This window comes from Xenopus laevis, chromosome 9_10L (genome assembly GCF_017654675.1).
Source record: "Xenopus laevis strain J_2021 chromosome 9_10L, Xenopus_laevis_v10.1, whole genome shotgun sequence".
Lineage (NCBI taxonomy): Eukaryota > Metazoa > Chordata > Amphibia > Anura > Pipidae > Xenopus > Xenopus laevis.
Genome location: NC_054387.1, coordinates 96,430,030 through 96,455,985, shown reverse-complemented (window position 1 = coordinate 96,455,985; position 25,956 = coordinate 96,430,030). Strand labels below are relative to the sequence as shown.

General features: G+C 37.6%; 2 protein-coding genes across 2 annotated transcripts; both read right to left on the bottom strand.

Annotated features, from left to right (window-relative positions):
• Nucleotides 1–6,042: 6,042 nt before the first annotated feature.
• On the bottom strand, nucleotides 6,043–16,180 carry hbz.L (hemoglobin subunit zeta L homeolog). Its single transcript, NM_001096233.1, is given in 3 exon segments — nucleotides 6,043–6,418; nucleotides 7,220–7,424; nucleotides 15,989–16,180. Coding segments are annotated over 3 exon segments (429 nt in total). The 5' UTR covers nucleotides 16,084–16,180; the 3' UTR covers nucleotides 6,043–6,289.
• Nucleotides 16,181–18,769: 2,589 nt separating this feature from the next.
• hba3.L (hemoglobin alpha 3 subunit L homeolog) lies at nucleotides 18,770–22,569 on the bottom strand. The gene is given in 3 exon segments (NM_001086328.1): nucleotides 18,770–19,151; nucleotides 20,398–20,602; nucleotides 22,414–22,569. Coding segments are annotated over 3 exon segments (429 nt in total). The 5' UTR covers nucleotides 22,509–22,569; the 3' UTR covers nucleotides 18,770–19,022.
• Between the last annotated feature and the right edge of the window lie 3,387 nt (nucleotides 22,570–25,956).

Here is a 25,956-nt window from a genome sequence, read left to right as displayed (position 1 = left end):
CAGTCCTCTTTTATAGAGTCATGGGTGCTTGTTATGGCTATAAGCGCAGATATGTACACGCCTTCCTCCATAACCATTGGCCTGGCATGTGGCCAGCTCCACCTTCTTCTTTAGGCTCCACTCCCTATCTCCCATATACTGGATTAATTCCAAGCTACAAAAATGTACACACCTCTAAGCTCTTTAGCTTTTTATTCACCAAAAAATATATATATTAAACTTTTTAGTACCTATACTACCGATCCTTTGTTTGAAAAAATAAATGCAAATATATATCTTGGACTTTTTTTTTGCAAATGTATTTATTGAAGACTTTTCCTAAATTCTAATGTTTGTATGAACATATACACTTGTTGGCATAGGTATAAAAGCATGTTATTGCATATTGCATTTAACACTAAGTTTATATAGTTCATACTTTTCAGGGCTATAGGTGAGAAAATATATACACGTTTATGACGTGAGCCTGAAAAAGGAATGTAAAGGAATGCACACTTTATGGAATATATATGGATATATATTGTATAGCAAAAGAAAAATAAGAAGAAAAATACTGTTGCCTCTATGCATTGTGCCATCAGAAAAGAAATTAATTCATGGTTCCTAGTACAGGTATGGGATCCATTATCTGTAAACCAGTTATCCAGAAAGCTCTGAATTAAGGAAAGGCAGTCTCCCCTAAAAATACAAATTTTAAGAAACACTGATCATAAAACAGTGCCTTGTACTTGATCCAAACAAAGATATAATTAATCCTTATTGGAAGCAAAACCAGCCTATTGGGTTTATTTAATCCAAATTACGGAAAGATCTGTTATCCGGAATACCCCAGCATCCTTGATAACATGTCCCATCCCTATATTTAATAACTCCAAAAAGTATTCAGTTTATTATAACACTTGGTAATCACATAGTTATGGTTTCTGGGCTTATCTTTATTTTTATTTTTTTTGTACCAAGAGTGAAAATGCTACAAAATCATATAAATATACAATTATCAATACAGTTTTAGTTGCATATCAAATTCATGTGCTTTAGGTCTATATTTGTTTCTGACAACTATGACAAATCTAAAATAAATTCTTTGATGCAGAATGTGTTTGCCCTATTAGGAAATAGTAAGCTAGAAACACTACTTCCAGTTATTACGTTTTGTAATTTTAGTACAATAAAATGTCCACAAAGTGGTTTAAATCGTTCATGACAGCAAGTGCAGTGGGCAACTTGCATTTTTATAGAGTTAAAGGGAAACAAAGCAATATGCAGGTATTATATTCAATTTACAGGATTCTTTTGCTTTTTTTTCGTCATGCCAGTGGTTGAACGTCACATGAGACCAGTAAAGAAATACCACCCATGTCCTTTTGTAATTTATATCTTTAAACCACATTAAAAACTTTTAGAAATCCTTCTCCCATCTTTTTTTTTCCTTCTGTTTTTTGTTTTCCAGTTGTTTTTATCACAAAGTCCTTGCTTATTCCTTCTTCCCAAGACTTCAATGATTATGTAATGGACTGAAGATGAGGAGAAATAGGCTGCTTTGAAGAATTCATAGGTACAGAGAATTTGCCATTTAGGACTAGTTCTAAACCAAGAATTATATATAGTGCTGTTTTTTCTGAAAATATTGCTAATTAGTCAGATACAAATTGCTGGTATTTTTTTTTTTATTGTTTTTAACCCAAGCTTCTTCTTTTCATATGTTTTTAAAAACACCCTTTAGTCATACTCATCTTAATGTGCCACAGCCTTGCATTGTGCTGGGTCTGATTAAGTAAAAACAACTACACATTGGGAGCTGTTGGTATATTTTTTCATTTTATTAAAACCTTTGTATGCTTGGATTGCGTCTCTTAAAATAATGACTGAATTTTGAATAACTTGATTAAAATGGAGTCTATGGTAGATGGCCTTTCCTTAACTCTGAGCTTTCTGGATAATGGGTTTCTGGATAATAAGAAAAACTGTGCTAGGTTTGTACAAAATTATAATTTGTGCATTCTAACAGAGAACACAGAGAAAGTGAAGTCTCTTAGAGCTCTGGTATTCTAACAGACAGTCCTGGGTAAAGAAGGATGAGTACAGGCAACTGTTTTTCCCAGTTATAGGTACATTAACCAAAGATATGTTTTTTTAGTTTTCCTCATTTAAAGAGAAACTGACACCAGAAATTAAACTCTTTTTTACATCTATCATAATATTGCCTTTGAAAGCTACCTATAACTTTGCCATAAAGTATTTGCCCAATGCTTTTTATTACCCATCTGACTCCCTGTGATCACCTATAAGGGGGCTGCCATATTTGTGCAGCAGGAGTCCGTTAGTATTAGAAACTTTAACTCACAGGCTGAGATGGGACAGTCAGGTTGGCAAAACAGTAGGGTTTAGAAACTTCAACTAACAATTACTTACAAAAACAAACTTCTCAGCAAAAAATGATCAACATGACCTATACGTAACTTTTAATGTACATTCATAGTTTAAAAAGTAGTTTATTAGTGTCGACATCACTTTAAGTGAAGTGCATATTTGATCTGCTCTCTTTTTACAGGCTATGAGCAAATTGATGGTGGTGTTTCTATTTCTCCTGCCTGTTTTTGCCATTATCAGTTTCTAAAGTCATCACACCAGTGATGTCAATACAAACTATTTGTATAAAAACATTCTACATTATCTGATTAAGGGGCGGCATGCCCCCTCGTTTAACAGAAGCTCATGGTAGAAGGCTTGTGCTGAACATACGTATTTCCTGTTGTTTTAATTAAGAAAACTCATTGTTTATGTAATTTCTTAAGCCGCTCGGGCAAACACGGGCAATAGATGTTGGCAGCTTATAACAGTCTATGTGTGACCAGCTTTTTGCTTAATGGGGCAGAGAAACATTTCTCATGTTTCTACATGTTCTTCCAAGGTTAGATTAACAGTGCAGTACACTACAAGGGGGTGAAATGAGGGACTTGTTTATACTGAACTTATTATGGTCTTTCAGCATTTCCCTAAATGCAAAATTGTGGCCCTTAGTACCAATGCATTTATCATCTGTGCCTTGGGTAATGGTACACAATAGTGATGTGCAGGTTAAGAAAAACTCAAGTCGCACCTGACCCTATTCTGCAAAACCTAAACCCAACCCTAACCCGCAAAATGTTGGCATTGTAAGACCCATGCCCAACCTGAATCTGTTTCTTCCCACTATGTGCGCTACTTCTGTGCATGCCGCTTGTTCCAAAATAGTGATGGAAAACTTTTTATTTAAAAAGGAAGACTATGACATGCTATAACATACTAAAAGTTGAAGGTGAACAACTCTTATAAAAGAACCAGAAAAAGTATTTTTTTTTTTATTTTTCATTTATACTTGAATTCTCTTTGCCTGGGTTTTTTTCCCATTGGGCTCTTAAGCCCAGTTGGATTAATAAATAATACCTTTACTAAGGTACATCTCAAGTAAGGGGGAAATAATATAGCAGAATGCTGCCTATCTGAATTTCTGTAAGCTTAAAACATTTTTTTCCCTTTTTTTTTTGGTTTGATTTGAATTACAAGAACCTTCAACGGGTGTGTTACATAAGGCAGCAAACTGTTTTTTGAACAAAACGTAGTCTTTATCAACCCGAGAAACAGCTTATTACAGTTTGGGTAATTTATACTCATCCTTTATTTTGTTCTTGATAGGAGTATCAAAAGCATTTTCATTCCACGGTAACCAACGGTAAAAAAGCTCCAAAACGATAATCTTCATAAATTTAAAGACCTGCAAGTCATGTTAATGCTTATCAGAGGATTCCGCATGTTTCTGGCAATAAATGTATAAAGAGCACAGCACCACATTCTGTCCATAGCGATAGCATCTTGTATATGGATTGTGTTAGCAGGGATCCCCAACCTTTTGAACCTGAGAGCAACATTCAGAAGTAAAAGGAGTTGGGGAGCAACACAAGAATGAGAAATGTTCTTGGGGTGCCAAAAAAGTGCTGTGATTGTCCATTTGGTAGCCCCTGTTTGGATTGTAAACCTACATTGAGACTCTGTTTGGCAGTACACCTGTTTTTTGAAACCAAAACTTGCCTCCAAGCCTGGAATTCAAAAATAAGCACCTGCTTTGAGGCCACTGGGAGCAACTTACAAGGGGTTGGAGAGCAACATGTTGCTCACGAGCTACTGGTTGGGGATCACTGTGTTAGGGTATGAATAAATGATATAAAGGATAAGGCAGGCATGCTCACACTCCAGGGTCACCTTCAGAAAACAGACTATCCAGAATAAGTAGAAAATTATTCCTCTCTCACCCCTTAAATAATATGTGTCAAGTGCAAGTGTGCAAATGTTTAGACACAATTGGCCATGTTTTTTTTTACCTTGAATGCATGTTTTTTTCCCACAAAACCACCATAGTTGCACATGCAGTTTGATTTGAATGGGATGCAATTGTACTGCAAAATGACATCTGAATGATTCTTTATGCTCATAGTGATGCTTGCCACTATTCATAGTCTAATACTGCCAGCTTGAAGGTGGCAGTTGCTCCAGGATTCCAATGCATCAATAGTCTTATAGTCAATTCACAACACAAGGTGGGACATACACAGTGGAGCTGAGTGGCAAGGAGCGGCTATAGATACAAGTAGTAATGAGTGGCATCAGTTGCCGTAACAATGGCATGCTCCAAAAGCTTAATTAGAGACGGTCACAGAGCAAACGTTTCATACATTATTTGCTGGCATTGTTTTCATGAAAAATGCAGGAGCTATTGTGTCAGGTTTCAACAGTATAGAAAGTTGGAGACCTGGTTTGCAGAACTTATATGTCAGGGATGGGGAGAAAATACATTCATGTTAAACTTTTGAATTCAAAACAAATGGTCAAAAATGAAAAAGAAACAAAAGAGTCATTTTCTGTTGTAGGTTTCTCTTTTAACTGTTGCCTGTTGTTTACTGCTGGGTGATCATTGGACAAACCCAAAAAACATTTCTTGCTGCATTGCCTTTGACTTTTACTCAACCCTTTTTTTAAAGAGGTTGTACCACTTTTTGCTCAGTCAAAATTCACAGTACAGCAACCAAGCCTCCCATCAGAAATCATGGGGCCCAAATTATCTAGTTATCAGGGTCTTCCCCCCAGGAAGCCCAGGTTATTAACTCACTGCCTATCCAAGCCCTGGTGGCTGGAGGGAGCAAATCTGCAATTAAATTAACAAATAAATGGTGTAGCTGGACATGCTCCTGATATTAAGGGGCAGATTTATCAAGGGTTGAGGTGAATTTTCGAATGAAAAGAATTCAAATTTCGAGTTATTTTTGTGTACATCAACTAGGGAACAGTTAAAATTTCATTTGAATTTCCAAAAAATTAAAAAATTCGAATTTCTAAATTTATCATGTACTGTCTCTTTAAAAATTTGAATTTGACCATTCGCCATCTAAAACCTGTCGGATTGCTGTTTTAGACTATGTGGGACCTCCTAGAACCTATTTGGAGTCAATTGGTGGACTTTGAAAAATCAAAGTTTTTTTGGGGGAAAGCTTTGAATCAAATTTGATCAAATGCGCTATTAATTCGATTAGTATGATTTGAATTCGGTCGAATACGGACCTATTTGATCAAAAACGGACCTATTCGACCAAAAAAAACCTTCCCTTCGACTTAATTTTGGTTGGTCTTTTTTAATTTGAATTTTGAAGTTTTTTCAATTCGACCCTTGAGAAATATGCCCCTAAGTAATATAGTTCTAAGTAATATGCACCAGACCTTTCCTAACTGATGAAAGAATAAGAGCTACTGAGATGTACAGGATATGTCCTGCCTCCTGCAACCAATGCCCCCTCTTAGTTTTTTAGGGGGTGTATGTAAAAAAAAGGGCTTAACCCTTTGAGTGACATAAATCAAATAGTAACAAAAAAATTCTACAGCAGTCAGGTCTTTGTCAGCTTACATTATAGAATTGACCTTCTTTGGTAGGTTGTATGGCAGTTGTGTAGTTAATCAAAATTGATTTAGAAATGAAATGTTAAATTTATACAGAAAACAAAAATACTTGTCACATAGTTGTTTACTGCTTTGTTTTTATTTAATGAAGAGCATCTCACCAGTCATGATTTTTGATGGACAAGTCAACACAAGTGGAACAACAATATTAACCAGCGTCTGGCTCTAAACCATGTCAAATGTTAACACTGTCTAACCTCAGTTGATGTTTGTTACAGTTCTATAATGGTCTAAACATGACAAAAAATGGTTTCCATAGATCTTCCCCAGGCTGGTGAGCTGCCCTTGCTGATGTCTTCTTTCTTTATCTGTACTTAGAGGTGAGGACGGCTGTAATTTCTGTTAGAAATTTGTCAAAAGCTGTCTGTGTGGAAGCACCAAAATCCGATGAGTAGTGGATGGCCAGAGTCTCCTGGATGGTGTGAGACAGCAACTGCACAGAAAGAGATTTTGTTTGAGCAATCTGGAATTCTGTTACACTATAAAGTATTCTAGTATATAGATGCCATATTCTAAAAATAATATATAATAAGTTATTTTTAGGGCCTCAACTCTCAAAGGCACAAAGACATACATAGACTTCTTCATATGACTTCATTATTTTGGCTATAATTTGTACCGAGATTTGTAGAAATATCAGATTATCTGGCCATGCAAACTTGGTTGAACAGCATTTAGCTAGGCAATGGCCAAAAACATACAAATTACTGATATAATATTCCAACTGTTTATATAAGAATGGAAAGTCATACCAGTATATTGGATTCTTAACATGTTCATAAAATACTGACAATAGCATTATAAATACAGACAGAATATGGAAGCTTTTTTTTTTTTTTTTTTGAAAATATTGGATCGAAATATATGCCATGACTGTTTAGATCATAGGTTCAGAGTATCGGAATATTTCATTGCATGTGCAAAATATTGCTCCAGTCTGGAAAACTATAGTAACCATTGCAACAATTGGTTTAACTTTTGACTAAAGACTCTCAAAGCTGCTTGAGGGAAATATGTCCAATATAAATAGATTTCTTATCTCCGTTATTTTGTGTGGTTTGTTTATTCTACTTGTTGCCACAATTGCATCAACATTTTCCTGTTAGCCGTGTAACTTATGCTTGACACAATGCACTTTGAAACCCTTTTGCACCCTTTAAAATATGTCAGCATTCTTCAAATATTATTATAACTAGTTCTCTTCTATACCTTCATCACTGCTTAATATGCTTACTTTGAAGTTTCCAGGGTCCACTCTTAGGTTGAAAGCATGCAGGTCACTGAGTGCGGAGAGAGCAGCATCCAGGTCATCGATTTTCTTGGCAGCTTTTCCAAGAGCAGTCATAACCTTTCCTCCGTGGGTGGTAAGATCAGAAGAGCCATGAGACAGATCAAAGTGGCTGAAGTAAGTCTTGGTCTGGGGATAGGACAGGAAAAGTCTAAGGGAAAGAATATGGAAAATAGCACATATATTAAAAATAATGATACAAATAAGTCATTTATTCACTGATACTTGGATAAACCTTTAAATATTTAAACGTGGAATATGACTGTGTTTTCCAAGATGCAATAAATAAATGAAAGGGTATCGAACAATATATCACTAAGGGTTCATAACGTGCTAAAAAAACCCATAAATATTCATTTTTTTAGACAGGAACATGTCAGTGGCTGAGTATGAGAAATGTGTATGAGAAATTAGGCCTGAAAACAGTCTCCAAAATTATATTATTGGCATTATGATGTCAGGTTTTTGTGTGTAGTGATGTCACTTGTTTCACACTTCACTAAAACTTGTGTATTATATCATTTTCCCCTGCATAAATATGTAAGAATATAAGAAGCCAGCTTGACTTTACACAACCTTTAATATTCTTAACTTTGCAATGGGGGTAGATTATAACATATTCCTCAAAGCTGCCGTAAAACCATTTGTTATAAAGGTCCAAATGCCCTACATCAGAACTGTTACACTGATAGGCCACAGGTTGATTCTAACCTGACAGTGTGCCTTTTATGGCCCTTAGCTGTGTGCAATAAAAAGCCCACAATCATTTACATTTACCCTGAGCTAAACTGCTACAGTTATGGGACCTGTTATCCAGAATGCTCGGGATCTGGGATTTTCTGGATCTTTCCATATTTTGGATCTTGACACCTTAAGTTTACTAAAAATCATCTAAACATTAAATAAAATCAATAGTCTGGTTTTGTTTAATTATAATTATATCTTAGTTTAGATCAAGTACAAAGTACTGTTGTATTATTACAGAGAAAAAGGAAATCATTTTTATTTGGATACAATGGAGTCTATTGGAGTCTGCCTTTCCGTAATTCAGAGCTTTCTGAATAATGTGTTTCTAGATAACGGATCCCATAACTGTATTACCAATCACTCACAATGTGCTGTTAGGAGACAGACAAGCAAGGGAGTCATGTGGAGATTGAGCAAACAGTGTTAGATTTAAATAAGGCTTTAAACAAACAGGAACCACAAAGGCCAAAGAGGTGAAAGGGACTATAGAAAATAAATGTGGGAAAGAAGCTGCAGGAGAAAATAAATTAAGGTAAAATAGGACTGAGAGAAAAAAAATCATAATGTTAAAAAGATAAAGGACAAAAGCACAATGATCACAGAGCACAGAAAATAGTGGAAATGAGTGGATATATATATATATATATATATATATATATATATATATATATATATATATATATATATATATATATATATATATATATATATATATATATTGTGACAGGGTGACTTGCAGGAAAGTACAAGGAAAAGAGTACATTTAAACTGCAAGATAGGTGTTGCAGAGAGATACTCAGCTCGGGTAGGGTTAATAATTAAGTGGCAGCTGAGAGAGGATCTACCTGTGGTTGGAGGAATAAAGACTTTTTCTTTTATGAAAATATGATGCTTTCATAAGTGCTTTCTGCGATTGGTATATATAAATAAACTCCAATCGCAGAAAGCACTCACGGCATCATATTTTCATAAAAGAAAAAAAGTCTTTATTCCTCCAACCACATATCTACCACATATCTACCCGTTTTGATCCACACATATATATATATATATATATATATATATATATATATATATATATATATATATATATATATATATATATATATATATATATATATATATAGTCCATGGGGTGGCACTCCGCTTATCTGTTTAGTACCCAGGTGCATGTTAAAAAACATGTAGAATTCAGAAAGACCAGCAACACCGGGATTTCAGTGAAAAAAGCCAAATTTTGTATTTATGAGTGCATAAACAGCTGTATATGCACTCATAAATACAATATTTGGCTTTTTTTCACTGAAATCCCAGTGTTGCTGGTCTTCTTGAATGATATATATATATGAGAAATATTTGAGAGGTGGAGAGGAGCAAAAGGGAAAGATGAAGAAAAAAACTGGGTAGGGTAAAAAGTAGAGAACCATATGAGAAGAGAAAATGATAAAAAAAAAAGAGGAAAACAGAGGGTATAGGTGTGGAGAAGAAAAATGCCAGAAAATAAAAAGGGGGTACTAGAGGGAAAATAGCTGTATATATTGTGAGATTTCAGGTAGCAGGAATCTTGACCACGGCACTTTTGTAGCACAGAATCAGCACACAGAGCCTTAGTTCAGTCCAATTCAGCCTGGGCTGCTTTATTTGAAGCCGTTCACACAGACAGCATAAAGAAAAGGTTTCAGCAGATTGAAATAAAACAAATAAAACGTATCACAGTCCAGCACTTACTGATTCAGCTCAGTTTCCTCAGTGTCTGGTGTGCAAAGCAATGGCTCCAGGCTTGTAGTTTTAAACAGGCAAATCTGTAATGATCTCTCTGTGTCACTCTCAGTTTGAGTTCACAGCAGGCTCCTCAGCCCCTCACACACACTGAAATTAGACACCTGATTAATTTATGAGCAGGTAGCTAACACCACACCCAGGTCAGTCTGGAGTGGAATGGAAGGCCCGCCCAGATCCTTCCCTCCATTCCAGCCCTGGATACCCTAAAGAAGAATAACAATGCAGTTTCTTAACTGCCATATCCTTCATCCAGGGCCCTTAACCCCTGAACTAACATGCATTTTCCTTTTACCATATCACATATCCCCCCCCCTAGATCACTAGTAGAGTGATCTACAAGAGGACGAGACACTGGTGAAGTCCCATACTTTAAAGCCACCTTATGCTAATGACCAACATTTTTCAGACAAAAACCTGGGAGAAACATATATTCCATCAAGCACTTTCCCAGATATCCTGTTTAACTCTTTACTATGTACATTACTTTCTTGTACCATCCCCACTGTTGGGATAGATGCACCAAAGAGGGAATGGATTCTGGAGAGGCCATCAACATTGCTCATCTGAACTCCTGGCCTATGTGTTACCGTAAACTTAAACTCTTGCATAGCCAGGAACCAGCGGGTAACTCTCCTATTAGTCTCCTTCTTATCACACATCCATCTCAGCGGTGCGTGATCTGTCACTAACTCAAATTCCCTTCCTAAGAGGTAATACCGTAGTGCCTCCAGTGCCCACTTTATGGCCAGACACTCTTTTTCAACTACTGCGTACTTCCTCTCGTGTTCATTTAATTTTCGTCTAATGTAGACTACTGGATGTTCCTCTCCATTATGAACCTGAGACAAAATTGCCCCTAGCCCTACATCGGATGCATCTGTTTGCACAATAAAAGTTTTAGAGAAGTCTGGTGAAAACAATACTGGCTTGGAACATAATGCATCCTTTAAAGCCTGAAAAGACTTCTCTGTCTCCGGTGTCCACTTTACCATTACAGATTCTTTCCTTTTTGTCAAATCTGTTAAAGGCGCTGCAAGGGTAGCAAAGTTTGGGATAAACCTCCTATAGTATCCTGTAATCCCCAAAAAAGCTCGGACCTGCTTTTTATTTAGAGGGCGTGGCCAGGCATGAATGGCCTCAGTTTTATTAACTTGGGGTTTTATAACCCCCCTACCAATGATGTACCCCAGATACTTAGCCTCTTCTAACCCAATAGCACATTTTTTTGGGTTGGCTGTAAAACCTGCCATCTGGAGAGCATCTAACACAGCCTGGACCCTCGGCAAATGTGAATCCCAATCAGGGCTGTGTATGATAACATCATCTAGGTATGCAGCCGCCCACTGTCTATGGGGTTTTAAAATTTTGTCCATTGCCCTTTGAAATGTTGCAGGCGCATTTTGTAATCCAAAAGGCATCATTCTATACTGGAATGCTCCCTCTGGTGTTACAAAAGGTGTTTTCTCTTTAGCCGTTTGGGAAAGAGGGATCTGCCAATAACCTTTTGTAAGATCTAGGGTTGTTAGGTAACGGGCAGTACCTAACCTGTCAATAAGCTCATCCACACGTGGCATAGGGTATGTATCAAATTTGGATATTGCATTGAGCTTACGAAAATCATTGCAGAACCTCCAACTTCCATCTGGTTTTGGAACCAGTACAATAGGAGAAGACCAATCACTACATGACTCTTCAATAACACCCAGATCTAGCATTTTTTTACTTCTTCTGCTACTACCTGTCGTCTAGCTTCTGGTATTCTATAGGGTTTTAGCTTTACATGATCCCCAGGGTTAGTAACAATGTCATGTTCAACAATAGAGGTATGACCTGGATGTTCTGAAAAAACTTCTCTATTTCTCATGAGAAATTCTTTTACCTCTTGTTTCTGAACACCCGAAAGGGTCTCTGCAATCTTCACCTCTGGAATTAAAGGTTGTTTACTGAATGTTTTTGCATATAGTATAGCAGATTCAGCAGTTAGGGACTCTCTGTCTTTCCATGGTTTCAACAAATTAACATGGTAGATTTGCACAGGCTTCCTTTTTCCTGGCTGATGAATTTTATAATTCACTTCCCCACTTTTTTCCATTACTTCAAAAGGACCTTGCCACTTCGCAAGGAATTTGCTTTCTGCCGTGGGGACTAACACCAGGACCCTATCACCAGGGGCAAAAGTACGTACCCGAGAACCCCTGTTATATACCTGTTGCTGCATGGCCTGAGCATGCACCATGTGTTCTTTAACAATTGGCATTACTGCTGCAATTCGATCCTGCATTTGGGAGATGTGTTCAATCACACTTTTATAAGGTGTCACTTCTCCCTCCCATGTCTCTTTGGCTATATCTAAAAGCCCTCTGGGATGTCTCCCGTAAAGTAAGTGAAAAGGCGAGTATCCTGTAGATGACTGGGGAACCTCCCTAATGGCAAACATCAGATAAGGCAAGAGTTGATCCCAGTTTCTCCCATCCTTATCTATTACCTTCTTTAACATGCCTTTAAGGGTTTTATTAAAACGTTCCACAAGCCCATCTGTCTGTGGATGATATACTGAGGTCCTGAGGTGTGAGATTTGGAACAATTTACATAACTCCTTAGTCACTCTAGACATGAATGGCGTCCCCTGGTCTGTCAGGATCTCCTTGGGAATACCTACCCGGCTAAATACCTGAACTAGCTCTTTTGCAATCGTTTTAGCACATGTATTGCGCAATGGAACTGCTTCAGGATAGCGGGTAGCATAGTCCATAATCACTAGGATATGTTGATGTCCCCGAGCAGATTTTACTAAGGGACCCACCAGATCCATAGCAATTCTTTCAAAGGGAGTTTCAATTATTGGTAAGGGCACCAGGGGACTACGAAAGTGGGGCAGGGGTGAAGAAATTTGGCATTCAGGACAGGAAGCACAATAATCTCGAATATTCTTGTACACTCCTGGCCAAAAAAATCTTTGTAGAACCCTCTCAATAGTTTTTTCCACCCCCAAGTGACCACCCATGACATGCCCATGTGCCAGGTCCATTACCATCCTCCTATAGGGTTGGGGAACTACCAACTGTTCAATAACCTCCTCCCCTTTTTTGTACATCTGGTATAACAACCCTCCATTCATAGCCATATAAGGATAGGACAGCCTCATCTCAGGTTCTGTAGGCTTTCCATCCACCATTTTTACATTCTCTCTAGCCTTGGCCAGTGTGGAATCTTTTAACTGCTCAGTACCAAAATTTCCTTTATGAACCTCTAGGTTAGGTAGTCCTAGAGGACCCTCTGTGTCTGTGGGGCTCAGGTTATCCTGCATAGGAGCAGAATTGTCCTCAGAGTCACTCTCCTGATCTCCCGCTAACACAGAAAAGGGAAAAACAAGGGGGTCCTGGGTAGTAATGTTCTCTGAGGATTTATCCTCACTATCTACAGACTGGGGTTTATTCTGAGTTTGGTTTTCCCAAAGTTCCCAGAAATAAGGAAAATCTCTCCCAATTATGAAATCATGTAAGAGTTGTGGAACTATTCCAGCTGAACAGGCCACAGACCCAAATGAGGTATCAACCTGAATAGTTGCTATGGGATACTCCCTAATGTCTCCATGTATGCAGACTACAGCAAGCTTTTTCCCTTGACAAATTACCGGAGGTATTAGACCTGACTTTATCAAAGTAACTGAACTACCAGAGTCCAGCAAGGCATGTACTTGTTTACCTCCCACAGTTACCACACACATTTGCTTTTCCTTATAAACCACAGGCTTATCCGAACATGCAACATAAGCAAATAATGATTGGTTCTTATTCATGACAGAAAAATCACACTGCATTGGTTCATCTATAAGAGGACAGTCTGCAACCATATGTCCCATTTTATGGCAGCGAAAGCACTTAATTGCCTCTTGACCAAGTCTTTTATTAGGGAGAGGCCCTCCTGACTTGGCCTGCCAATCTTTGACCCCAGTACCGACCTTCTCTCTTGGAATGTTCCTACCGAGTGCCATGGGAGATCTCGGTTTAATGGGTGAATGTTGCTGCGAAGATTTAGGGTCAGCCAAATCCTGAGCTGCCAGGTACCTCTCCACCATTTCCACTAGGTGGTCAGCTGACCTGGGGTCTGCATGACTTACCCACTTTTGCACTTTCACCGGGAGGGACCTCAGGAAACGATCCATGACAACCCTTTCCACGATTTGGGGACTAGTCAGGGTGTCCGGCTGCAGCCACTTTTTCGCCAGGTATATTAAGTCATGCATTTGAGACCGGGGCGACTTGTCAGCAACGTAAATCCAACTCTGTACCCGCTGAGCCCGTACAGACGTGGTAACCCCCAGCCTTGTAACAATTTCCAGCTTCAACTTCTCATAGTCCTCGGCATCCTCGGCTGGCAGATCAAAATATGCTTTTTGGGGTTCCCCTGAGAGGAACGGAGCCAACAGCCCCGCCCACTGCTCCTTGGGCCAAGCTTCTCTCGCAGCTGTACGTTCAAATGTGTGTAAGAACGCTTCCACATCATCTTGCGGTGTCAATTTTTGTAGAAAATGACTGGCTCTGATAGTACCACTCAAATTATGCTGGGATACTACCGGAACAGCTTGGGCCCTCAGTGTGAGCTGTTGCACCAACTCCTGCTGGGCCATCAGGGAATCTCTCAAGGCCGACACCTGTGTAACAGTAGACTCCCTCTCTGCTTGTAGCTGTTCAGCCAGCAACTTGTTTGCACGCTTCTGATCCTCACTGATCTGCACAACAGCTTGTTGCAAATAAGAATTTGTTTCTCGCTGGGCAGCATTGGCTTGCTGCTGTGCTGCATTAGCAACAATAAGCTGCTCCAAAACTTTCTCCATGTTGTAGCGAGAAACCTTTCAAAACACAGTCCAATATTACTGGCCCTTTAAGATTCTGTGCTTAACTGTTTTTTTGTGCCAGCGCAAACTCCACCAATTGTGAGATTTCAGGTAGCAGGAATCTTGACCACGGCACTTTTGTAGCACAGAATCAGCACACAGAGCCTTAGTTCAGTCCAATTCAGCCTGGGCTGCTTTATTTGAAGCCGTTCACACAGACAGCATAAAGAAAAGGTTTCAGCAGATTGAAATAAAACAAATAAAACGTATCACAGTCCAGCACTTACTGATTCAGCTCAGTTTCCTCAGTGTCTGGTGTGCAAAGCAATGGCTCCAGGCTTGTAGTTTTAAACAGGCAAATCTGTAATGATCTCTCTGTGTCACTCTCAGTTTGAGTTCACAGCAGGCTCCTCAGCCCCTCACACACACTGAAATTAGACACCTGATTAATTTATGAGCAGGTAGCTAACACCACACCCAGGTCAGTCTGGAGTGGAATGGAAGGCCCGCCCAGATCCTTCCCTCCATTCCAGCCCTGGATACCCTAAAGAAGAATAACAATGCAGTTTCTTAACTGCCATATCCTTCATCCAGGGCCCTTAACCCCTGAACTAACATGCATTTTCCTTTTACCATATCACAATATGAACATGAATATAGAAGGATTGTTGTAATTAAACAAATCTGTTTCACAAATAATAGTTATTACTTTTTTTTCTTGCAGTTGCTTTTATATCGTGTGCTCCTGTACCCAATGTTTTTTTTTTGTGGCATCAAATTACCAACTCAAGGTTTGAGTCACCGACTGATTTCACCCACTCTAACTGGCTGATTCCAGCATGAGTCGACCATTTGCCGTGCCCTACTAAGAACCAGCAAGTAAAGTTGTTTGCAGTAGTAAGTAGTAAAAAGAAAAGTTCAGAAAGCACGCTCGACATAATGTTGTAATTTGCGTAAAAGAGGTATTTAAGGGTAGCTATCATAAAAATTAATATGAGCATCAGCTTAGGGAAATCATGAGCTTTCTAAATATAATCAATTAAAAAATCAGTACCTTTTCTGAAATAATCAAGCTGTTCACCATTAAGCCCCTCTCAGACTCTAGAGTCTGTCAATATAACTACATTATTGAAGACAGATTGATGATAAGGGGATAGTGAAGATTATCTTGATTATTTCAGAAACAGTGTATAATGTTTTGGTTTTTTTTTACAAGATTATTGTAAATGTTTGTTTTTGTAATCGTTCCCTTCTAAGTACCCACTGTGATTTAGCAATAGAATTGTATTCACATTGACTGTATATGAATATATTTAGAAGAAAACACATGATATTAATAGATATGTTACCTCTCCAAAGCCTCAGCTCCAATTGAACTATAACTGGATGAAATTTTTTCAAACAGAGCAATAACTGCAGCCTTCTCACTCTCGGTCAGGGTCATCTTGACAAGACAGTTGGCTTTAAATTGACTTCAAGAGGAAACTAAAGACAAGTCCATGTTGGATCCTGTCTCCAGGGCTGCTTTTAAAGTGTTAAACTGCATTGCTAAAACAAAAATAGTTCTCCTATTGGCTGAAAGTGTTCCATCCTATGGAGTTATCTTATCTGCTCAGCAACAATACATGCCATAAGGACTGACCCAGGATAAAACCTCATGTCACAGTTATTTCAAAAGCATATAAATTATTAATACCAATCGCTGCTTAGTAATTCATAATTACCAACAAGAACAAGGGACAGATTTCTAAAAACTCCCATAAACTCGAAATTTGGGAAAAAACGACCAATTGAAATTTGTTTAAAAAAATAGAATTTTTTAAATTTGTGTGACCATAATTGATTCGATTTGATTCGATTTTTTTCTCCTAAAATTTTTTTCAAAAGTCCACCAAACGACTCCAAATTGATTGTAGTATGTCCCCCATAGGCTAAAACAGCAAATTATCATTTTTAGATTGCGAATACTCAAATTCAAATTTTTAAAGGGACAGTACATGATAAATTTAGAAATTTGAATTTTGATTTTTTTTTAAAAAAAACTCAAATTGAATTTGGACTATTCCCTAGTCGAATTACACTAAAATAAACTCAAAATTTTTAATTTTTAAATTCGAAATTTGAATTTTCACTTCGACCCTTGATAAATCTGCCCCCAAGTGTAAGTTCTATTTCTGTAATGCAGTTCTAATGGATTTGAAAAGAAATGGTTTCAATAAACCCCCTTATGATGTGACAGTGATATTCTGAGTCAAATCTTTATCAGGAGCCAATTTACCTGCTTGTATGTTATTGGAGTGTGGGAGAAAACCAAAGCACCCAGAGGAAACCCACCCAGACAGGGGGAATCTCCTTGCAGGTAGTGGCCAAGTTGGAAATGAACACAGGACCCCAGAGCTGCAAGACAGAAGTGCTACACACTTAAAGGGGTGGTTCACTTTTAAGGTAACTTTTATTATGTTATAGAATGCCCAATTCTAAGCAACTTTTCAATTGTTTTTCATTATTTATTTTTTATAGTTTTATAGTTATTTGTCTTTTTCTTCTGACTCTTTGCAGCTTTCAAATGGGTGTCGCTGACTCCCTTTTAAAATTAAATGCTCTTTAAAGCTACAAATGTATTGTTATCGTTACTTTTTATTACTGATCCTTCTATTCAGGCCTCTCCTATTCATATTCCAGTCTCTTATTCAAATCAATGAATGGTTACTAGGGTAATTTGGACCCTAGTTACCAGATTGCTTAAGATGCAAATTGAAGGGCTGCTAAATAAAAAGCTAAATAACTAAAAAAAACACAACTAAAAAACAAAAATCAGCAAAAAAAAACAAATTGCCAATGTCTCAGAATATCACTCTCTACAGCATTCTAAAAGTTATCTCAAAGATGAACAACCCCTTTAACCACTGCGTTGCATTGAAGGGGTGGTCACCATTAAATACACTTTTAGTATGATGTAGACATTGATATTCTGAGACACTTTGCAAATAGTCTTCATTTTCTATTTTTTGTGGTTTGGTTATTTAGCTCTCCAGTTTGGTGTTTCAGCAACTATATAGTTGTGAGGGTCTTATTTACCTTAGCAACCAGGCAGTGGTTTGAATGAGACACTGGAATATGAATAGGAGAGGGATTGAATAGAAAGATGAGTTAAAAAAAGTAGCGATAACAATAAATGTGTATGCTTACAATAATAACAAGTAAGAATAAGATTATAGCTTTACAGTGCAATTGTTCTTGACTGCCAGGGTCAGTGACCCCCATTTTTATGCTGGTGAGAGGTAGAAGAAGAAGATAAATAATGCAAAACTATAAAATATAAATAATTAATACCAAAAGCAAAGTTGCTAGGAATAGGGTATTGTATAAACTTAAAGGTGAACCGCATCTTTAAAGGAATTGTTCAATATAAAATAAAAACTGGGTAAATAAATAGGCTGTGCAAAATAAATAATGTTTCTAATATAGTTAGTTAGCCAAAAATGTAATGTATAAAGGCTGGAGTGATTTAATGTATAACTTGTCAGTCAGAACCCAACTTCCTGCTTTTCAGCTCTCTTGGTTTACACTGACTGGTTACCCTGGTTACCAGGCAGTAACCAATCAGAGACTTGAGGGGGGGCCACATGGGTCATATCTGTTGCTTTTGAATCTGAGCTGAATGCTGAGGATCAATTACAAACTCACTGAACAGAAATGTACCATGTGGCCCCCCTTCAAGTCGCTGACTGACTCAGAGTTATAGAGCTGAAAAGCAGGAAGTTGGATTCTGGCTGTTTTATTAGACATCTGTTCACTCCAGCCTTTATATATTACATTATTGGCTAACTAACTATATTATAAACATTTTTTTTATTTTGCACAGCCTGTCTATTTACACAGCACAAATACTTTAAAGACCCAACCAGCGCAGAGAAGCAGTGCATTATCATGCCATGATTTACCAATTAAATCACAGATCACACAGTTAACCTGCAGCAGTCAGGTCCTTGACAGCTTCTATTATAAAATGTACACTCTATGGCAGTCAAGTGGTTAATCTGTACTTTCCTGATTTAGAACTGAAATGTATTAAATATTATATCGAAAACAAATACACTGGTCAGAGAGTTGTTTTTTTTTTGTTTTTTTTTATTTAATTAAGAGTATCTCACCAGTCATAATTTTTGATGGACAAGTCAACACAAAGTCATTTTGTGCAACAATATTAACCAGCTTTTGGTTATAAACCATGTCAAATGTTAACACCGTCTAACCTCAGCTGATGTTTGTTACAGTTCCATTTTGGTCAAAACATGACCATTGTTAAAGTGGCAATTTTGTGCATGGTTTCCATAGATCTTCCCCAGGCTGGTGAGCTGCCCTTGCTGATGTCTTCTTTCTTTATCTGTACTTGGAGGTGAGGACGGTGGCAACCTCAGCCAGGAATTTGTCCCAAGCAGCCTGGGTGGCAGCATCAAATTCCTTATGGAAGTGGATGGCCAGAGTCACCTGGATGGTGTGAGACAGCAACTGCACAGAAAGAGATTTTGTTTTAGTAATCTGGATTCAGTTCTAGTATTCTAGAATATAGATGACACATTCTAAAAGTATTATACAACAAAGGCCTACACAGACCTTATAGGCTGGAAGTGCCCCTCTCCCAATGATTTCTATGGAAATCCATAGGCTTCTTTGTATGACATAATTATTTCTGATAAAAGTTGTACCCAGATTTGTAGAAATAACAGATTATTTGCCCATGCAAAAACGTGCACAGAAATGCTTACTGCTATAATATGTAAATGATTTGTATAACTGTAAGAAAGTAAAGTAGTACCAACATATTAGATTCTGTACATGTTCATTTAACACTGACAATGGCATTATGAATATAGAGCATGGTACTGTAAATTGGAGCTTTTGTCTTAAAGATATTGTTGAGGATTATATGCCAACAATGCTTACATTTTAGATCACAGAATGTAGGAATATTTAAGTACATTGGCAAAATATTGCTCCAATCCAAGAAGACTATAGCAACCAATGAGCTTGCATGATGTAGAGCAAGTGGATCAAGACATTCAATTGATTTAACTTTTGGCTCTGTTACTACTCAGAACTCAAGAAGATAAGAAGATGTTGTTTACCTTTAATTGAACTTTCAGCATGATGTAAAGAGTGATATTTTGAGACAACTTTTTTCATTTTATTAATTTATTAATTATTTGTGGTTTTTGAGTTGTTTAGCTGTTTATTAATCAGCTCTCGTGTTTGCAAATTCCAGCAGTCAGGTTGCTAGTGTCCAAAGTACCCTAGCAACCATGCACTGATTTGAATGAGAGACTGGAATATGAATAGGATAGGCCTGAGTAGAACGATGAGTGATTAAAATAGCAATAACAATACATCTTACAGAGCATTTGGTTGTTTAGAAACATTTGAAAGCTGGAGAAGAAAAAAACTATAAAAAAAGAAAAAAGGAAGACCAATTGAAAAGTTGCTTAGATTTAGCCATTCTATAACATGCTAAAAGTTAACTTAAAAGTGAACAAACCCATTAAGATTAATTTGGTGGAAAAATGTCCAGTATAAATACTTTTATTATCTCTGTTATTATGTGTGGGGTGTTAATTCTATTTGTTGCAACAGTCGCATCAACATTGTCATGTCAGCCATGTGGAACAATGCACTTACTCTTTAAATTATGTCAAGCTTCTTCTCTAATTACTAGTACCATTGACATTCTTTACTTTTATCACTTTATATGTATCCTTACCTTGAAGTTTCCAGGATCCACTCTCAGGTTGTAGGCATGCAGGTCACTGAGTGTGGACAGAGCAGCATCCAGGTCATTGATGTGCTTGGCAGCTTCTCCAAGAGCATTCACAACCTTTCCTCCGTGGTTGGCAAGATCAGCAGAGCCATGAGACAGATCAAAGTGGCTGAAGTAAGTCTTGGTCTGGGGATAGGACAGGAAAAGTCTAAGGGAAAGAAAATGGAAAATAGCACATATGTTAAAAATAATGATAGAAAAAGATTTAATTTCATCACTGATACTTGGATGAACATATTTAAAGGAATAATATGACTCTGTTTTACAGGATGCAATAAACTGAATAAAAGGTTTAAACATTAATATTTGATCACACTCTAAAAATCACAAATATAAATTTTTAGACATGTGCCAATGAGTCATACCTCACTGAAAAGTGTGTATAATATAATGTATCCCTTAATAGGATATTAGAAGACAACTTGAGGTTCCACAGCCTGTACAATTTTCAAACTTTGCAATGGGGATTACATTATAACACATTCCCCTTAGCTGTAGGCTGTAAAACTTTGTTGAAGATCTAAAAATGATGCTACATCAGATCTGTCCTACTGGTTGGATCCAGCCTGACAGTATGACCCTTAGCCCTGTGCAAAAAATAGCTCACAATTACTTGTTTCAGCTTTCCCTGATCTAAACTGCTACCAGTCAATCACATTGTGCCGTTACCAGACAAACAAGGAAGGCATGCAGGGATTGGTCAAATAGTGTGAGACTTAAACAAAGCACAAGAGCAACAAGAAGAAGGACAAGGAGGTGAAGAGGAAACAGAGAAAATAAAAGGGAGAAATAGAAAATAAATTAAGGTAAAATTAGAGAGCAAGGGATAAAAAAAAAATCATAACTAAAAAATTAAGGACAAGAGCACAATGATCAAAGAGTACAGACAAGGGTATGAAGACAAAATATATAATAGTAATATTTAAGAGGATAAAAAAATGTGCCAAGTGAAGATACTGTAGAGGAGCAAAATACATAAAGGAAAGGAGAAAAAAAAATGGATTGTGCAAAAACATTGGATAGAGCAACATATGATAAGCGAAAATAATAATAAAAAAAAATAATGAAGGTTAAAAGAGTTGAAAAGAAAAACACCAAAAAGTAAAAAGGAGGAAGCAGAGGAAAAATAGCTGTATTTATGTACATGAATATTGGAGGGATGATATTATTAACATTGACATTTCACAGATTTCCCTCAAAATTGCTCTTGTTTTCTTCTGCTAAATATAATCTAGCAATGAAAAAAAAGCTTTTCCGTAGGGTTAAACCACTCAAGCTCTTTTGTAACTAATACTTTAAATATATGGAGCAGCACTGGTGGCCAAAAAAAGAGTGTATTATGCTCAAGATGTCTTGTCCTTCTAGCAGTAGTAAAGTGTCAAATGTTTTTTTTTAAAAAACCCACCGTTGTAGTGGATGTTTAATAAATCTGCCAGATATATTCCACTAGTAAAACAAAAAAAGTTAGGTGACTCAGGTGTAAATGCATTGTTAAAGGGGAACTGTCACAAAAAGGAAAATAATCTGAGCTTCCTATGAATAAGGAACATTATAAATATAACAAGTTACAAATGTGGAACCTTTCATCACAAAGCCCCTCTCAGTGTCTCTCTTTTCATGCAGGAGTCAGAATCAGACTCTGATTGTCAGTTAGCTCTAATATATTGGTGAATGCTCCCTTTGCCTAGACGATGTATTAGAGCTAACTGTCTTTCAAAATAATGGCTTTGACACAAAGCTGCACAAGAAAGACTGCTTAGAGCGGGATAGTGAAAAGCATATTGATTATAGATACAGTGGAGAATTTTTACTACATTATATTTACAATTGTTGTACTAGTTCTTCTTTTAGTATCAACTACATTTAGCAAGAATGATATAATTATACTATATTTATATATAATTATATACATATATATATATATTAGAAGATAACAGAATATTTATATATAAATATTACCTCTCCAAAGCCTCAGCTCCAATGGCATTAGCTTGGGGTGCGATTTTGCCCCACAGAGCAACAACTGCAGCCTTATCACTGTCGGTCAGAGTCATCTTGACAAGAGGGAGCTAGTTGGCTTTAGATTGACTTCAAGTGGAAACTGAAGACAAGTCCATGTTGGATATTGGCTTCAGGGCCTCTTTTAAAGTGAAAAAAATGCATTGCTAAAACAATGCAAACTTCTCCTATTGGCTGAAAGAGTTCCACCCTATGGCGTTATCTTATCTGCTCAACAACAATACATGCCATAAGGGCTGACAAAGGACAAAGCCTTATCTCTCATGTATTTGCAAAGAACATCAGTTCTTAATACTATTCACTGCTTAGAAAGTCATAGGTACTAACAAGAACAAGTGGAAATTTAGTTTATAGTGATTTTTAATGGATTAAAAAAATAGATTTTAATAAATCCCAGTCATACAATTTTAGTGTGATGTAGATTGTTATTCTTAGACAATCTGCAATTGTTTTTCATTGCTTGGGGTTTTTGACTTATTTTAGCTTCTTTTAGCTTTTTATGCAACCATTTTCTAGTTTGGAAATTCAGCAGCAGATTGATAATCAAAATTATCAATGTAGCAACAAGGCAGTGATTTAAATGATAGACTGAAATGCACATATATACTGTATATATATATATAGATAGATAAATAGATAGATAGATAGATAGATAGATAGATAGATAGATAGATACAAAAGAGTCTTGAAAAAACCGCACTCACAGGACTTGTAAAGGTGAAAAAAAGAAAAGTTTTATTACGACGTTTCGGCTCTAATACTAGAGCCTTCCTCATATATATATAGAGAGAGAGAGAGAGAGAGAGAGAGAGAGAGAGAGAGAGAGAGAGAGAGAGAGATATAACAGTCATATCCTGACGACGGTTCAGAGAGAACCGAAACGCGTTGATGTTGGGTAGTTTGTAACACTCCAATAAAAGATATTTCTTTATCACTATACCCGTGAGTACTCCTAACTGTATATATATATATATATATATATATATATATAGATAGATAGATAGATAGATAGATAGATAGATAGATTGATATATATATATATATATATATATATATATATATATATATAGATAGATATACAGTGTATGGGCCTTAATATAAGCCTGTATAGTATGGGCCTGAATAAAGTCTGTCATACTTAAACAGTAATATAGATACCTGGATACCTGGTTTGGCATCAGTATCAGAAGTAGAAAGTGAATTAGGACAACTTGCATTATATAGGTGCTTGACTTATTTGTTATGGCCACAGTGTGTGAAATCTGTATAATGGAAGTTGTGTTTCCTTTGATAAACAACAAGTAGACTGTATAGCCTAGATTCCCAAACTGTGGGGGCAAAAGCCACCATCCTGAGGGCTAGTCAGCGTGGAATTTGTGACAAATGCTTAGTTGCAGTTTTGCATACCCTCTGAACAGAGGTAGGTGAGCGGTTATGCTACTATTTTTATGTGTCGGTAACCTTTTTTATAGGCCTGACTAGTGATGGGTTGAATCTGATTTCCATTTCGCTTCGCCAAAAATTTGCAACACAGTGAAAATTTTGCAAAATGCAAAATGTTTTTTGGCACGTGACAAATTGCGTGACATGTTTTTAATGCTCAACAAATTTTTTAACCCATTAGAGTCTATGGGCATCATTTTCACTCATCTCTAGTCCTGACCAAATATTGTATGAAAAATGGGTATTTAAATCAAACAATTTGGAGACCACTGCTAAAAGGGAAACTAAAAAAAGGTTTTGTGGTTCATAAATGGTTCCATGTGCCACTCATTTTGGACTTCCACAGTTTCTTGCTTTGCTGAAGATAGATCTTTTGCTGCTGTGCACCAGTACCAGGCACAAGTACTACACAGGTCTGGATTTGGGGGCAGGCCACAAAGGCCCGGCCTAGGCCGGCAGAGAGCTGGGACGGCATGCTGGCCACATTTGTAATGGGGACTGGACGGGATATTTTGCCAGTTGTTTGAATCTCCCGCCAAGTCTCCAATGTCAGCAATCGGGGCAACAGTGAGGGAGGTAAGTGGCGGGTCTAGGCAAGGAGAGAGTTGCGAGCGGGTGAGTTCCAGGTGGAAATTTGAAAGCAGGTCGGGTGTGAGCAGAGAGGGTCGTGTGGGGGGGGATGAGTGGCCTGGAGGCGGCAAGGTTTTAAATCCAGCCTTGGTACTACGTGTATTGTAGTGATGTGCAGGTTGAGAATTCCTCGCCCCGCACCTGACCCTAACCCGCCCCCTCCCAATCCACACCTGCCCTGGGCCCGCTGCTGCCCCTCTATTTATAGACCCGCCCTGCAGTGACATCACAAAAGAGGCAGGTGGGTGCAAGTCTATAAATTCCGGCGTCGGAACTGCTAGATCGTACTAAGTGCCCGCGACCTGAAGGTTTTGTGCAAGAGTCCGCTCCAACACGTGTGTCCTGTGGGCTTCGGGTCGGCCCGCACATCACTAGTGCATTGCATGGTGATAGATGTCATTTTGTCCGTTAGCAAAAAAAAAAGCAAAAAGGGCTCTTTTACCAAATAAGCGATATCCCTGCAAATATTCATGTTTTTACCCCGATTGAACTGTTTATTTCTCAGAAATCAAGCATAATAGCATTCATATTGCTAAATGGCATGCAAGTTGTGGCACAAATTTGTCATATCTAATTGTGGGCAAGTGGTGTCAGTTCCATTGTGTTATTGTATGCTGCTTCAATGCATAGGTTCACACACTGGGTTCTACAGATGAGTGGCTTTCTTACATTCCCCTGTGGTAGATACTTTATGTGTTACACCACAAGGGAACACACGGCAGAACAGCCATGCTTTTCAGTCAGATTGTACTCACTTTACTGCAGGGAATCAGTAAATGCAGATGGAACACATTTGCTTGCCTGTGCCTCAGTGAGTAATGAGTAAGCGGAAAGAAGGGACTGCATTTCTTTCTGTGGTCCCCTGTGGTTGAATGCATGAAAGATCCACTACAGGGGAATGTGGAATGAAATGCCCATATTTAAGAAGACTAAAAGGAAACTTTGAAAATTACACCTCTTCGTGTTAATTCCAGTGCTTGTAGTCCAGTCTTGTATCTATGGACCCTGTACTGCATGTTGTGAGCAACTGATTTACAAATATAACAGGCTCATCTGCAGTTGTATTTGTGCAATTTACTCTCTGCACTTGCACATATTGGTGCAGGAAGCACTCATTTTAATTAGACCATTCTCAGTCCATGTAAACAGCACATCCACTTAATGCTTAAAGGAGAAGGAAAGGTTAAAACTAAGTAAACCTTATCAGAAAGGTCCATCTTAATATACCAGTAAACCCCCAAAGTAGTGCTGCTCTGACTACCCTGTCAAAAGAAACACTGCATTTCTTTCCTTCTATTGTGTACACATGGGCTTCTGTATCAGACTTCCTGCCTTCAGCTTAAACCTCATTGCCCTGGGCAAGAGCATGCTCAGTTTGCTCCTCTTCCCCGCCCCCTCCCTTCTCTACTG